The following is a 17,381-nucleotide window of genomic DNA, read 5'->3' as shown; positions in this document are numbered from 1 at the left end:
TTTTTAGAAATCACTTGATATTCTCAATCCAAACAGATGTCAAAAGATGTTAATTGATCAGGTCAAAAGTTGGTGTGCATATTTCCAAAAGAAGTTACTAATTGAAAAACCCCTCTGTATGCACTGGTGGTGCCAACTCTTGGACTTTGCATGTACTTTTCAAACCACCCTTATATTTTAGGTTTAAAACAATAGGTAATGTAATTTTAGTATGTGAAAAAGTTAGATTTTTGGCTACAAACTGCACTGACTGTACGATTTATTTGTTAGTATAATAATTGTATCATTTAGTATCTTATGATAATTTTAAAATTTATTTATATTTTAACTATTATTAACTAACTCAGTGTTTGATATTAATTTATTTTTTAAGTTATTCTGGTTTCATATTCATATATAAATGTTAATTTAATCTCTACTGTGTTGTTTATTATTACATTTGTTTCTGAATTTACTTTTTCAATAAGCGTGCTCTTTTAGTGTAGAGTGGCATCACTTTGAAAAGTTTCCTGGCTCATTTAAATGAATTATTTGTTGGTGCCAGAAGTTTAAGAATAGTTTTTAAGCATTTCACTTATTTATTTTTGTTTGCCAAATGATCATGTAGGTAGCTGATCATTTAATTGAATTCATAGATTCTTTTTGAATTTAGTCGTAGTAGTTTTGAATTATTGTTAAATGTTCTCTTCTTAGATAATGTATAATTTAAAAAGGAATGTAATATTTCAGTGTTACATTTAATTTTATTATATTTGGGAAAATATTATTCTATGTACTTGTGCTTATTTTGATCTTTTGCCCTTTAAGGTCTACATGACCGGATGGAGTAAAGCGAGTCCAACTGATTTCAGTTAATTTAGGTTTTTCTATACTGGACATGTATTCATAATTGATTTTGGAAAAAAGTTTACAAAGAATTAAAACTTTTTTTCTCTCCACTTGATCAGAAGGATTAAAAATCTTGAGTTAAATTTTATGTCAGATTTTAAAGAGAAAGATTTTCCTGGAATTACTTAAACCCTAGAAGAAACATTTTCTTTCAGCATGGTTATGATAATCCCATTAGCTTGTTTAGTTTTTATTCCTTTGATGTTATATTAAAAGAAAAGTGACAGAATTTATAAAAAATTACCTAAAAGCTAGTAGAATTTTTTTTACAGTTGTTTCTTTTTATTACGTACAGCAATTTGGAACTCTGTTATTTTATCTATTTATTTTGTTACTGTTATGTGTGGTTGCTAGTTTCTAGTTTATTCTCTGTTTATACTAAACATTGTACCTGTTATTGCAGAAGTTGAAATTTAACAGTTACATTTCTCACAAATACTTATTATTTGTTTGAAAAATAGATATAGAGATAATAATGATAACTTCTTTTTTGTTAAATATAAGAATCTGTAGTTGTTTTATGTACAGAAAAGCATACCTGATTTCCATTTTTTTTGTTTATTGTTTCTACATTTATTTATTATTTAGAACTTGTGTATACTGAGACCAGCTGGACTAGAAGCCAATACACCAACTGATTGACTAGTTATGTTTTCATCAAAAGTACAAATGACTGGTACTAGATTATTTCTGTTTTTTAATTTTTTTTACTTGTATTTTCTATTGTTGAAGAAACTAATATTATTCATATTTTCTGTAGATTTACAGATATAAAAAAACATACTTTTGATAATTAAAAAAAAGTACATAATAAATTATGATCTCAATAACAGTATCAGAAGTTGTTGTCAATTATTAATCTTTGTTGTAATGGAGATAACTAATGGTTTTTCTAATCCATATTATGTTCTTGCCATAATTATTGAATATGTAACTTCTTTGTTGTATTTCCTTTTTGAATTTTGAAGATTTGAAGAATAAATTTCTACAATTTCCTGTGGATTAAATGTATAACTTAAAAATGCTTATATTTGAAATAAAAATAAATTCTAAAGTAATTGCTTGATTCATCAATTGGAAGAGTAGGACACTTATTTTTACCCAGTAGACAGACTTAGCCACCAGTTTGGCTTTTTTTTATACAGCCACAGCATAGGAAACCAGCAGCCACAGAAAGTTCACAAATGGAACAACGACGGCTGATCTGTGTCCAATGGCACTTGCTCAAGAAAAAAAAACAGTAAGTAATGAAATGGGAGAAACGAGAAAGGGAAACAAGCCGTCGACAAAGGGATTGCCTCTGATCAGGGTTTATGTATATAGTACTACATGATAATTGCTTCCTGAACCAAGAATAGAAGACTGTGTTTGGAAACTCGAGACTTAATTCTACATTCACACAAATTTTCTAATTTTTTTATATTAATACAAGACAATCACGTGAGTTGGAACCACCCTAAGGTATTACTTCAGAGGATGAATGAGGATGATATGTATGAATTTAAGTTGAAGTGTTGTCTTGTTCAGTCACAGGTCAACCTCTTCTGAAATGTATGGTTAATTGAAATCCAACCACCAAAGAACACCGGTGCCCACAATCTATTATTCAAATCTGTATAAAAGTAACTGCCTTTACTAGGATTTGAACCGTAGAACTCTTAACTTCAAAACAACTTATTTGCGATGACGAGTTCACCATTTGGCTAACCCGGTGGGTGTGAGTCATCGTCTCATTCATGCTTGTATTCATTTGACCATCATGTTTTATACACCGACCAAATACACATCTGACTGCATCACACATAAATATGTAGTAACCGCAAACACATACTCTCGTACTTTCTTTCTCTTATTCTCACTTATATACCACTGAATCATCTGCAGTGCTACCACATTCGTTCTGCTTTTGTTAACAGCTTAGACACATGTGTTTCAGGATTAACATACAATTACTATTATTGCATTACAGAGGATCAGGTTCTCCATTACACAAGACTTCAAATAACACACTAGTATAAACAACAATTCTGAAAATTCAAGACTTGATTTTAAGTGAAAACAAGTAAAAACGTTATATAACTGAATATGTTTAATTGAAAAGCAAACCAAATTCAAAGAAATATTTCAGTGAAAAAAATTTTTTTTTAATAAATTGAGTTTATTAAATGCAATAAACTTAACTTGAGTAGTTTATTGGTTCATCCTGTAAATCCCACCTACATAGCAGTAAAGCACGCTACGTTGCTAAGCAGTTGCACATTTCATTTAACTTCAGTGACAGCGTAGAAGGAAAGTTGACTTTATTACAGTCTTTGTCGATTTGGAAATGCTATGTCACTCAATAAAGAAGCATATAAAAATCACAATTGGGATGTAGACAGATGAACTTATACTTTATTGATGAATTTCAACAGTTTCTGCATTTGGTTTGAACTTACGTTTAAATTGTATTGAATTTATTTACATAAAAACCAGAAAAAGAGGGGAGATGTTGAGTGTAACATTTTTTATGGTAGTGGCTAATAGTTTAGTAATGTTTACAGATAATCCTGGTGTATATTCTCTGTTTATATATGGGCTCTGATGTATTATATTTATCACCTCTCCTTTATTTTCTTGACAATCATTTTTTATGTGGTTGGGGGTTTCTTTTTAATCTTTGTAATTATATATCTGTTATCTATATTCTTGTAAATTATTTATAATATGTTATTTATATTATCTGTTATTTATATTCTTCATTTATCTATATTATTTATTTCAATATCTACTATGATCTGTTACATAAACCTATATCTGTGGAAGTTATGGAAAATTTTCCTTACTCAATTTCTTTAATTTTATTGCCTATTTATTTAAACTTTTTGTACTACTTGTTTAATGGCTAAGAAAAGGATTCTGTCTAGGATTTCAAGAATAAAGATAAAATGTAATATTTCTTGTAATCGATATATAATTTTTTTGTGTTATGGTGGTCACCTAGTCAGTTAATTTCCTATCGTCGAGGGGGAAACGTTATTCACTTTTTTAATATCTAAAAGAAAAGGAGTTAAATGGTATTCAACATTTTTGAATCTATTATTTATTAGGAAAACATTTTTAAAAATATTTTACTTTATGAGATAATAGCTGTTGTATGGTTGTAGCAATTATTTTCTTGAATATGGTGAGTTTTGCACTGATGTGTAACTCCATTATCTGTTTAACGATTTAATTGTTTTCCCAAAAAATTCTTCAGTAATTTCTCTCTGAATGCATTTTGTTCATAAAGATTACGTTTGATGTTTTCAGCCACTGCAATCCTCTTAACAAAATTTTATATCCATGTTCTTATTTGTTTGTGGTGTCAAAATAAGAATCATCATTTTGTCTATAATCACGTTGATCCTTTGTACAGATAAATCTATTATTGTACCATTTTTTACAGTGATTGATGTTCTTTTCTGATCATAAACTTTCTTTCTTAAGTTTGTTTCTTTCCTTTTCTCATTCCATTCAAAGAAAACAAAAATATACTATTTATTTAATAACTGTTGAGAATTTAAAAAAAATTATCGCTCATCTAGCTGTATTTTCATCATTGTTTGCCCTTGATCTTCAGTTGAAAAAAAGTTTTCTCCTATTACTTAAAGAAATATTATAATTTGACTGCATTAAAAAAAGTTTATAAGTCAGAACCATTTAGTAAACATTTTAAAGGTAATAATTTCTTAATTATTATTATTTTAACTAATTTACAAAACAAATTGACAGTTTCCCTTAATTAAAAAATTAACAGAATGTTTTTTTCTCAGTTTAATCAGTGAAATTGTTTGTAGATCTGTAAAATTAATTGAATGAATGTATGTAGTGCTTGAACAGAAAAAAGAGTTTACTGTTGTAAGTAATGAAATTCCATTATATACTGCTGTTTTTGGTTAAAGTTTAAAGTCTTATGTGATAAAAAATAGTTTTTAATGGTTAGGAAATTTTGAACATTTGCGTACAGTTTTGTTTCACATACACACCTGTTACATTACACAGAATAGATTTTTGGCAATATATAAAGGTGGCTGTTTATGATTTAAACATGTGACAAAAACATAAATCAAGAATAAAGAAGTGGTGCGAAGGAGTGAGAGAGGTTTGTAAGCACAAGTGGGGTTTATAAAGTATCAGGGGGGGGACATAATAAACCTGTTTTGTTGCTGTTTATACTTGTGTGCTATCTGAAATCTTGTCTAATGGAGAGTCTAGTCCTCTGTAATTAATGCATTAATAGTATTTGTAGTGCTAATACGAAAACACATGTGTTTAAGCTGATAGCAAAAGCTGGACAAATGTGTTAGCATTGCAGATTGTTATGTGGTATGCAAGTGAGAATAAGAGAGAGAGAGATGGGTTTGTAGATATTATATATTTTTGTGTGATGTGGTCAGCTGTGTATTTGGTGTATAAAACATGATATTTGAATGAATATATGCATGCATGAGATGATGACTCATGTGATTGTCTTGTATTAATGTAGGTCAGCTCCTCTCTTTCATCTTTCTCTCCTTCACTCCCTCCTTATGTCCTTTTTATTCTCTTAGCCCCACTACAATATAAACATGTATACCATGATCTGCCATCACCTTTACTTCTGTCGTCATCATCATCATCATTGCAACCTGAATTGCACAGATTGCCTTTTTGATAACAGTTGATTATTGTGGAACTCTTGGAAATATATTTCTTTATGTATTTATATATTCAATTGCACTTTGTATTGGTATATCAACATTGATATCCAGTTTGTTTAGTTTAATTATTTTTTTTATTTTCCTTTTATGTGTTAATTACTTTCTTCTTTCTGAGTTTTAATTGTGAACTTATGTATGAATTATAATTACATTTCGTATTTGTTATATTATTTTATGTATACTATCTGTATTATCTTGTAATCTGTATTTAAAACATTTGCTTGTATTCATTGACTAATCATGATTTTATAAGTTAAGTGAAAATAAAATAAGCAGTATTATTGATAAATTCATGTTAAATAATTATTCCCCTTCTTCCTTTGTGTGTGTGTGCGCGCGCCCCCGAAAATGAGACATAGATAAATAGAGAGAAAGAGAAAGAGAGAGAGAGAGAGTCATGCGCGCGCCCCCGAAAATGAGACATAGATAAATAGAGAGAAAGAGAAAGAGAGAGAGAGAGAGTTATTGAGTGGTTCGGGGAATGCCTGTGTTTAATAATACATGTTTCCCAATACAGTATTTATTTTTTTAGTGTGAGCTGCTAGATTCATATATCTAGAAAGGTTAATGTGAAATTCAATCCTGATATTTACATTTTAGCATTTTATGAATGCTAAAATTAAAAAATTTACATTTTAGCATTTTATTTCATAAAATGCTAAAATGTATGTAAGAGATTGTAATGTTTATTTTGTGGTGTTTTAATTGCATTTAAATGTGAATATTATACTGTATGAATGAAATAATCTATTATTTATTATTTATTTTTAATTGTAATAATTTCAGTGTTTTTTTTTTCACTAAATTATTTATGTTAATCAAGTTCCTTGAAAACAAAAATAATGATCTGTTCTAATTATGTGAAATTTTGTATAAATTACACCAATTATTTTCAACCAGTGTGACTAATTTAGTAATAAATGTTAATTACATTGTCATGTAATTCTTTTAAAAAAAGCCTAATTTTATTATATATGTTTTTTCTGATACGTCATTAATCTGTATCGTAAATTCAGAAACTAGAAAGGGACTGGTCGATACTAACCGTCAGTGTAGTACACAGGATAGGTGTTATGCAATTATTTTAATATACTTTTTGATTTTAACATTTGTGTGATTTAAATTGTGTACAAACTAATTAATTATGTGTTTAAGAAAATATGATCAGTACTGTTGATTAAATTTTTCTAATGAAAAATGTAATTAAACATTTTTATCTAGGATTTTCTGTTATATTAGAAAAATATATGTCGTTTTATATGATTTTTGTGACTAATGAAAGATAGTTCATATAACAAAGAAACAAAGAAGTTGTATTCAGTTGTTGTAGTATGATTTGGTTTTGTTCACTAATTTTTGGAAAATGCTGACTGACTGCTTCAAAGTTGTTGTAAGGTAATTTTGATTGAGTATGGTATATTCTTGATAATTAGAAATAATGTTGATTGAATTTTCTGGGTTTAAAAATTCAGATGAAACAGAATAATTACAGATACTAGGATTAGGATTTTTGGATATAAAATATCAAGTGTAATTAAGATTGTTAATATAAATTCTAATTTTTTTTTTTCACTACAATTTCAAGAGAAGAAAGCTTTTTATCTCTGTGCAACAATATTTATTTTTTAAATGTCAGTTTATTTTTAAATTTAATTTTGTCCTTTTGCTTGGCTGCTGAGATTTATCAACAAAATTTTATCATTAATTCATTTGCAACAGTATTTTCTTATTACCACCATTCATCCAGTCAAATTATATCTGTTTCTTAACAGCAGGAAACATTCAAACTACTCTGTGAGTCTCGCTTAATTTTTCTTTTTATATTCCTTTTTTTACTTCAATTGCTGTTTATGAATCTTTACTTGATTTTTTTAAAAATGTGTTGGTATTAAAGTAATCTTATATTCCAGTTATACTGTAAATAACATCTTTAATTGTCACCAACCTTTACAGTCAAATAATTATCAACAAATTTGTCATCTCCCGTAAGCACTTTTATAAGTATTACCTGCCTTTTTTTTTTTAAATTTTAAATTTGTTTCCATCTAAATGTTACAGTGATATCTGAAAGCTTTATTTCTTCTAAAGCAGAAAAATTGTCTTTATATCATACTGGCTAAGGCAAAATGACAATAAATTGGGGAATTATTTATTTGTTATATTATTTAACAAGAAGGTTAAATTTTCTTATAAACTGTTTGATAGTTAAAAATTCATCGTGGAACAGAGTTGAAAACAACATCAATACAAGAACTTTTTTTTAATGCGCCATTCTGATCATTTATAACAGTTTTAGAAATGTGCAATTTTTTGGTTTTGTCTAAGAGCATCGGTTCTAGTTTTAAATTTCCTGGAAAATTTGAGTATTCTTCATACTCTTTTTTATTTTTCTTATTCTGAATAAATTCGGCCGCTTTGGTTTTAAAAAGTATTGTTCTTAAAATTTAACTGTTTAATCATGAATTTGGTCTAAATTTTTTAATTTAATGGCTACTTCATTGTTTATTAATAATTTCTTTCAGTTAATATTCAGTAGCTTAATTTCATTCTGCATTTTCAGTCAATATTACCTGAACCTCAGACTAAACACTTGTTCACAGTTTTTAAATTTGATTGGCTTTTGCTTGTAACAAGGCCGCATGGCAAAAAGGCCTCGATTGCAAAAATGATTGCTACATTTTCCTCTCAACTGTAAAAACCAGAAAAAGGATTCTGGAAAAGGTTTTCAGTCTTTAATCTGTTCTATCATTTGTATTTTTAATATTACAATTTGTTTGTGTGAATACTAAATTTTTTCAATTTCATTGTTGATTTCTTCTGCATTTCCCAATTATAGTTTCTTCTGTGTCTAAATCACTTGCCAGTTGTTTCATCACCCTTATCTGGTTTGATATGATCTCTTTTTATCATTCATGATGTAAACAAAATTGAATGAAAAAGTATTACACATTCTAAATAATGATTTAAACTGTAAACAAAACGTAGCATTAAATAAACTCTGGTAAGTCAGCACTGTGAAGAGTGCTCTCCACCTCTCTTGATTAGGGGCTTAAAGGCAGCTGTATTCTGCAATTCTGGTTGAAAATTATCATCAATCTTCTGCAATAACTAGATCGTTTATCAAACAGTTTTAAAAAATAAGGTGGAATTTTGTTGATAATGAAAGGCTTAAAATTTCAACTAATAATATATATTTTTATACAAATAATTTAGATATAATTTTTAATTTATTTAGATATAAAAAATTAAAAATCTATTCACGGTTGTTGATACATTTGAAATCTATGAACATTAATATCATAATATTTCATTTGTTAGTTAAAGTTGGTGCAAACATGTGAACCAAATGTTATAACGGCTCCTCAGTGCTATCTTGAGATTTAAATCTTTCTTTAAACAACACCAAATGGTGGACCAAAGGAAAAACCTTTTTTTTTATAGAACATTTTTTGTTGATATGTAGAGTGGAAAAATGGATATCCAGGTATTTGTTTTTGTTACACCTGTGTGTCTATGCACCTGTTGGTGCATATACATACCTGTATGTATATGCATGTGTACATGCACTTTCTTCCAGTGTGTGACTAATTATCGTACATAATTATAATTGATTTGTAAATAGATGTATTGTCATTTCATAAGGAAACTTGTCCAATGTTATCTCTATATTAAGTTAAATTAAACTTATGTTGCTTTTTTCCTTTCTTTGTTTTATATATATAATGTACGTGTGTGTTTAAGTGTCATATATTTTGCTTGATATTTAAACAGTGCATAATATAATTGATTGTCTAATTTATTCCACAGAGTCGATTTAAAATAGAACAAATATACAGAATAAATTGATCGGTTTCTTTCTTGTTTGTCACTGTTGCACCAAATATGGTGACATTATTTTTTGCTCTGACTGTCTTATTTATGTATTATTATGTTACTTTTGTCAATATCATTACATTACATTACGTATATTGTTTTCTTTAACCCCCTCTCTGTTTGCCCTGTCACCTTTATTTTTTACTTCCCCTCACCTTTCTGTTATTCTTAGTGTACTGGTGTTAAAAGGATCACCTTTCTTAGCACATTGTCTTCAGAATTAGCATTCATGCTTACAGGTCTGTATACTGATGTAATTCCTGTCGTGCTAATTTCTTAATGGTTTTCTTGTCTGGGACTTTACTTCTTATTAATATATTGGTTTTACTTACTGTATTTATATTGTTTGAATTAAGTTTTTGTGGTTCTCATTAATTAAATAAAAAATACATTCATTTTGACTGTTTAATCGTAATATGAGGTTTACAAATTTTTTTCACATTAACAAAAGATATATCATTCAGTAATGGTTACAGTTTTTTTTGTTCTTGTAACCATTAGAAATTAGCATAAATTAGCCATTGATCCTATGTACATTTATCATAGCATGATGTTATCTTATCGTCTTATATCTAGATAAAATGAAATGCATTAAATTTTTATTTTTGTTACTTTGTGTAACTGTTGTCATAGATCTAATTTTTCATCTAGTATTTGAACATAGAATCGGTCTGATTATATTGGGGTTCCTTTTTCTTTTTATCAGGTATTAACTGCGAAGAGGCACGTAATGAAGAAGAGAGGATGATGTTGAGTGATGCAAAGGAGTGGTTAAGCAATGGTGAACCAAATGATACTCCACATCCTAAGACTGGTGCAACTGCTCTTCATGTAGCTGCTGCCAAGGGTTATATTAAAGTATTAGAGTAAGTATATAATTATAATAATAAATTTAATATTTTATTTTCTACATATTACCACCAATGAAAAGTAGTTTTGTTGAAATTAACCATGTAGACTTACTTTTTTTTTTACACGAAATGCTTTCAGGTAGGACATTTTTATGATACAAATAGATTTATTATCTATTTTGTACGTAGTCATTACTTATAAATATCATCAATTAAAGTATTTCCATTGCAGTGGTGATAACTGGTTCTAGTAAAAGGCACCTAACCCACCAGGTTGGTCTAGTGGTGTACTCATCGTAAATCAGCTGATTTTAAAGTCGAGAGTTCTAAGGTTCAAATCGTAGTAAAGGCAGTTACATTTATTCAGATTTGAATTCTAGATCACGGATACCAGTGTTCTTTGGTGGTTGGGTTCCAATTAACCATACATCAGGAGTGGTTGACCTGACACTGAACAAGATTACATTTAAATTTAAATTCATACATATCATCCTCACTCATCCTCTGAAGTAATACCTTTCGATGTTTTCAGAGGGTAAACAGGAAAAAATAGAAGAGAGAATAAAAGGCGCCTATCTTATATGTTCTTGCGAGTTTTTTTTCTATATATTCATAGTTGGTTGGCATACTGGGCTAATTATGTTGTAAATTCTGCAATAGTAATTCATTGTTTTGAATGCAGTAAACAAATTTACATGGTTCATAAATGAAAGAAGTTGCTTTTTCATGTTTATGCATATCTAAATACTAAAGTGAAAATTAGCTTTTGGTTATTGACAGAGTATTTTGATTATTTCTCTTAATTGAGGTCCCTCATGATTGCGATGAGAACAGAGTAGCCCTGATTTCTTTCTACATTAGCTCGTTGTGGCTTATCAGTTTAATATAAAAAAAAAAAAAATTGTATTAGATTTCAGTTTAAGTATTGATTATGAAGATTGGATATGAATCACCAGCAGTAGGCCTGCTGTAGTCAAAACAAAGTCACTTTTTACAAATTATGTATGTGCTTTACTGTAGAGTATTGAAATGAAACATATTTAAATAGGAAGTATTTTGATAAAATATGGTTTTTAAATAAATAAACATTAATTGCAACTCCCACAGTATATGTAATAATGATAATTAAAGAAGGAAGGGTGGGATCCTATTGACATAAAATGATATTAAAGAATAAAAATAAGTTAGTGTTAAAAAACTTAATGATGAAATTATCTGATTTCTGATTTATATATATATATATATATATATACTATGGGGGATGCGAGGATATCGAAAAGAAAATATTAAAAAAATTTATTAATTTACTGAAAGGAAAACAAAACAAAATACATTCTAACATAATAAATAATAAAATATGTATTTATACTGATATAATACACTTATAAATAGGATTGTATCAGTACTGCATGATGTATTTAATAATTAACTTATCAGTACTAAATTAAAAACAAGTTTAATAATTATTAGCGACTCCTTGGGTCTGTCTTGCAGAGCAAAGATTTTCGAAGGAGGGTTTAATAGAAATAGACACACTGAGTTCTTTTTTTTATATTTAATTGAGATCTATATTTTGTCTTTAAAGCAATCACTGTAGAAAATCTGGTTTCACAAATGTAGGGTGTTAAAAATGGTAATAGGATATGAAATTCTGTTGTTTTCAATGCAGAAAACTCATCATCCACCCCTGCCTATAATCCAATAGTTATTTATTACTAAATTGTCTTTTAATTTCACCACTTGCTGTCAAATCTAAAAGATTTCTTCTTCAGCAGTTTAGAGCCCGTCGGGGTATTTTGAAATGGATCCCTAACCCATACGTAACTTGCTACCAAGTTGTTGTCAGCAAGAAAATCCTTTTTAAAATTCTTTGCCAGCAAGGCTAAATGATTTTCAATGGTTACAAAAACAACTTTCACATGTTGTTGTTCAGCCTTGTAAGTTATAACACATTCATTTACATTTGGAATCATTTCTAGGTTTTTTGCTTTAAATTGCTCCACATTTCCAATTTTCTACAAAAGGCATTAACTTTATCACTCATATCCAACATATGTGTATTTGCTTCTTTGAGTTGAAAATTCAAGGTATTTAATTTCTTGAATATGTTGACCAAGTAGTTTAGTTCCATCACAAACCATCTCGAACCTTCTCGGCTTCTAGTCGATTTTCCTCTTCTGGAAAAATGGTGGTTTCATCTCTTAATTTGTAAACATGTTGCAAAAATTTCCTGCGTGATAACCATCTTGCCTTTCAATAAAATAGTAATGCTGAATGTACTGCACCCATGTCTATAATGTGCAGAAGGGATTCTTGATTTTAGGGGTCTCATTTTTATATAATTTATTATGGTTACAACCGTCATTAGCACAATATTCAGCCAAGGACTTATTTCTTTGGAAGCCAGAGCTTCTGTGCGTATTATGCAATGTGGCCATACACAGTGTGGAAATTTTTATTTTACAATTGGAATTTTTGTTTATACTTTAGAATCTTCCAGACATTAAGCAAGCATCATTGGTGCATATTCCGATGCAATTTTTCCACTCTGTGTTTGCCTCATTTATAAATCATTTAAGATAGCAAATAATGCAAGTGCTGTTGCTTTGAGTTCTATTGATTTGCAGAAAAGTAGTTTTACTGCTGACATATCATCACAGAATCAAACATAGGCAAGTGAGCAACTTTATTGCGAACTGTTGCCTCATTGAGCTGAATTGAAAACAATTTGTCATGCAACTTCCCGAAAAGCTGATGCTATACATCTTCATCAATTCGACGGGCAACAGTATCATTTGATAGAGGTATGGACTGCAATTGTTTGGCAAAGTTATCTCCATAATTTCTACAATCTCAATATCAGTTGGCAAAATAAGCTTATAATATATGGGTATAGCCTCATACCCATGGTATGAGGCTTTTTACATCTGGCTATTTTATATGAAACTTTGTAAGAGGCAAGTAAAGCTTTTTCATTCAAAGACAAAAGCTTTGTTTAAAAATGATGTTTGCCTTTCATATGATTTTAATTTTAATTCAAAGAATTCTTGGGGTTTGTTAACGTACTCACTATGAAGTGTTTTCAAATGTCATTTAAGTTTATTATGTTTCATGCTGTGTGCTGCCAAAATATTTGAGCAAATGACACACAGAGGCCTTTCTTCTTTATTTACTTCTGTACTGGTAAATCCAAAATTTAAGTATTCTTGATTTTATTTTTGAAACCACGCTTGTCTGTGCTTTTGTTGATGCTCGCTTACACCCTCTTAAAAATTTATCCATGATTCTGTATAAATCTACTGCCATGAATATTTAATACTGTGAATTGCAATTAACACGCAAATTACAACATACACATTCATGTTAGATTCGATAGCGATAGAAGGATGTACTCAACAGAAACTGGCTGGAATTGAACACGTGTCAGCATTTTACATGTTTGCACAGACATTCCAGAATGTTTGAGACAAATTGCAACATTTTGCAAAGCCACGAGACTGTCTGATATGGAAGACATAAGACAGAGAGCAATAGAGAGGCATCAATTCTGGTTTTGTCAATGCAGTGGGTCGGTGTTGCCAAATTTCAATAAATTTATTTATTCTTGGTAATTTGCAAGGTTTGTAATTAAGGTTGTAATGTAGCTTTTGCATCAAAATATTATTGTATTACATAAATCATTATTGTATACATTTTTATTGTATGGAAGGGAGTGTGATGAAAATTATGATTGAAAATTGGGTTACAAATACTGAAAGGTTGAGAAATGCTGATTTACAAGCATATAAGTATAATATAAACAGAATCATAATTACACTAATTATATTGGATAATAAATGTATATTTTTGAGTACAGAAAACATGTTAATATTAGAAATAAATAAATAATTTAAATTTCTTGAGAAAGTACATATAACAAAAAGTGCCAACAAAAATTAATTAATGAACAGGTAAAATTTAAACATAATGATCAGTTTGTTAAAAAATAATATATATATTATTTAAATTATTGAAATTTAGGTGTAAAAGTACATATGATTGTAACAGCAGCAGAATACTTAATTTTATGCCAGTCAAGGAGATGGAATCAAATCCTGTATAAAGTTCATATTTTAACTATATGTTAATTATAATTAAATTTCTAGTAAAGTTCTGATGAAGCAAAAAAGCTTTGTAAAATTTAATCCAAAATAAGGTCGTTCTTATACTTTAATCTTAAGTATTGTATGATGTTATTGTGAAAAAGTTTGTGCTTATATAAAAGCATGGTTAGAGTTAAGATCTCTTTTCCTGAGGTTTCATGTGTCCGAAAGCAGTGACTCTGTTAGTTGACTTATTATTAAAAAAGAATTAACTTATATTGATAAAAATAAGACCATAAATCTCTAGTTTATATGGCAAGATTTATGTTATAAATAAACAGAAGGATAACAATTATATATTTTCAACTACAGAAAACATGTAAATATTAGAAATTAATAACAAATAATTTAAATATTTCAAAATATCTTTAAAAAAAATACATAACAAAAATACCAACAAAATATAACTACTGAACAAGGGATGTGGCTGTCTAGGGGCCCGAATCCAGAAAGTTGCATGGGAATCTTGAGATTTCTGGAATATTCATTAGAATAAATAAATTTTATTTCATTTAGAGATACATTTTGGAAGATTAAATAGATCCAGTTGTATAATTTAAATTAAAATGATTTTGACAGTTATTCTAATAAATATACTTAACATTTTTAGAAGTGAAGCAAACCAAACTCATTAATACAAATGTACAAAACATACACACACATCACAATATCCTGAAAGTATATACTGTTATCAGTATGTCTGGTTTGTAAAAGAGTAGGGCAGTTATTCATTTATTCATTGAATAATTTATTTTATATTGTGTCCAATATTTTTAATGAGTATTGTAAAAATTAAGAGATTTGATTATTCATTTCAGTTAAATATTGTTCATTTTTCAGTAAATGTAAGCAATAATGACAAGCATGTAGAAAATGATAAACTTGCATTTTGAGTTAAATCAAGACTGCATAAAAAAAAAATTGTCATATAATTTGACATGAAAAAAAGTGGTATTTGAAAAATGATGTACCTGCTATATTATTCATGTTTTTACTTTCCTGTTTAGATAGCTGTAGAAGGGGAAGTATTGTAATTAGTCCAATTGGTCAGATTACTTATTTGTATGGGGCATTAATGCCATTAAATTTTCAACAAAAGGTGAAGAGGGTAATGAGGCTGTAGAACAAGGTCACCCTCAGTATCTTTAGATTTCGCCTAATTAAGGCTAATTTTTCTTAGGCACATTGGTTAATGATTAAAAGCTATATTTGCAAAATGGCACCTCCCACCCCAAAAAATGCTGTTGTAGTCATTTGCCATGTTGTGTTGTCACAGATGAGCAGTAGAATGAAATAAATGAATAATATTGAACGTGTACAATGCAACTTGGTCTGGTTGGATTTTGAACTTGATTGCCCAGTCGCAGTGTGGTTACACCAGTCTGCTGACTGTACAAGTGAAATTTGTTCTATGTAAGTTGTGAAATTATATTAATTTAGTTAGTGCCAACTGTCACCACTATTACACCATACCCATGCGAATTAAGTACAGTATGCGTGCATACTAGTTTAGAGTCACTGAATTAAATAAGTGATGGGAAAGTCCTACACCAGTTGTCAGTTTTTTCTATTCATTTCATAGAAGTAATATTGATAATTATTCTTTAGAAGTATACTTATATAAATTTTGTATATAATATTGATGAATTTATCCATTCTTGTATTTTTATCTTATTATTTATTTTTTATTTTATAATTGAGATGTACCTATTTTTACAATTGGTGCATAACCTTCATTATTACTACAAAGCTGACTGAAGTGGTAGCTGTGTCAAATATAACATAGGATTTGTGCTATATATCCTAATATTCATAAAAAATTATCGCATAAAAATTAACGGATCACCTAATAAACAGACAGATTCATACCAAAATAGTATTGCAAGACAGATTTGGCAGTAATACTAATAATAATTAATATTTGGTTCTTTCCCATTGAACAATGTATTGTTTCCTCCTCATTAATTGTAAATAAAAAACTAATTGTCTTTTTTCTTATTCATGTAAAACTATATAAAGTTATTATAATTCAGTTGGCCTAACTCACCAGCTGACATTTAGAGCATTGCTCTAAATTTACACTTCATTCTATTAACATGTACATTCAGTAACTTACATATATACTTCAACAATGTAACATACAATTAAATTAAATGTGAAACATATTAAAATATATTTTTAAACATTTTTTTGGTCCTCCAATCGCGGATATTCAAAGTTCTACAATTAAAAATACTTTATACTCTTAAAAATTCAATACTTCGGTTTATTATCAATACAAGAAAGGATTTAGCGAAAATTCATAACCATTAGGGGTATACCTACTCAAGTTTTTCTCACAACAGTTTCAATTTCCATTGCACCAAAAATATAATTCATAATTTGTACCAACTTTTAAATTAAGCATCACTATCACTGGAACCCTGTTTCATTAGATGTCCATTCATGTCTTTGCTTGAATCCAGTTAAAAAAAATTATAATTAACTGCTTAGGCCATTGGCAACTACTTAAAAATTTATGCAATCTATTTGCATCAATGCCATTCCTTCATGTAACCTTTCTGTTGGAAATTTAGTAGTATTGACCACCAGCGAGAATACTTCACCATGCACTGGAAGCAACACACACATCCACATTGTGCCAATTATCCACACCTACAGTTGTCCTAATTATTCTATTTCAAGTTACTCACATTGTGCAAGTAACACATTATTCAGGTTCTGATAACCTGGTAGGGTTGTTGATTTAAATACAGCTAATGGTCAATCTAGAAGACCCGTGCATAAATTGTTTATTATCAATCTCTATTGATTGAGTTTATTATTTGCATACTTTATTGTTATTACAATATCATTTAATTTGTATCTCATCATATGATAGATTTAATTGTGAATAGTAATAATAT

The 17,381-nt window shown here is 28.7% G+C and overlaps 1 protein-coding gene across 16 annotated transcripts in view; it reads left to right on the top strand.

Moving 5' to 3' along the window:
- Mbs (Myosin binding subunit) overlaps positions 1-17,381 on the top strand; it is a 308,562-nt gene that overhangs the window by 99,375 nt on the left and 191,806 nt on the right. For all 16 annotated transcript variants that reach the window (XR_012757331.1, XR_012757329.1, XR_012757330.1 and 13 more), the window contains exon 4: positions 10,189-10,348. Coding sequence is in view for 9 of the 16 variants with exons in the window: in XM_075372614.1 (XP_075228729.1) it covers positions 10,189-10,348 (160 nt within the window). In the remaining 7 variants the exon portion in view is untranslated. The remainder of the gene's footprint in view (positions 1-10,188; positions 10,349-17,381) is intronic.

This window comes from Lycorma delicatula, chromosome 8 (assembly GCF_047948215.1).
Source record: "Lycorma delicatula isolate Av1 chromosome 8, ASM4794821v1, whole genome shotgun sequence".
Classification (NCBI taxonomy): Eukaryota; Metazoa; Arthropoda; class Insecta; order Hemiptera; family Fulgoridae; genus Lycorma; species Lycorma delicatula.
Note: the sequence above shows the minus strand (reverse complement) of the source record. Positions and strands in the feature narration are given on the sequence as shown.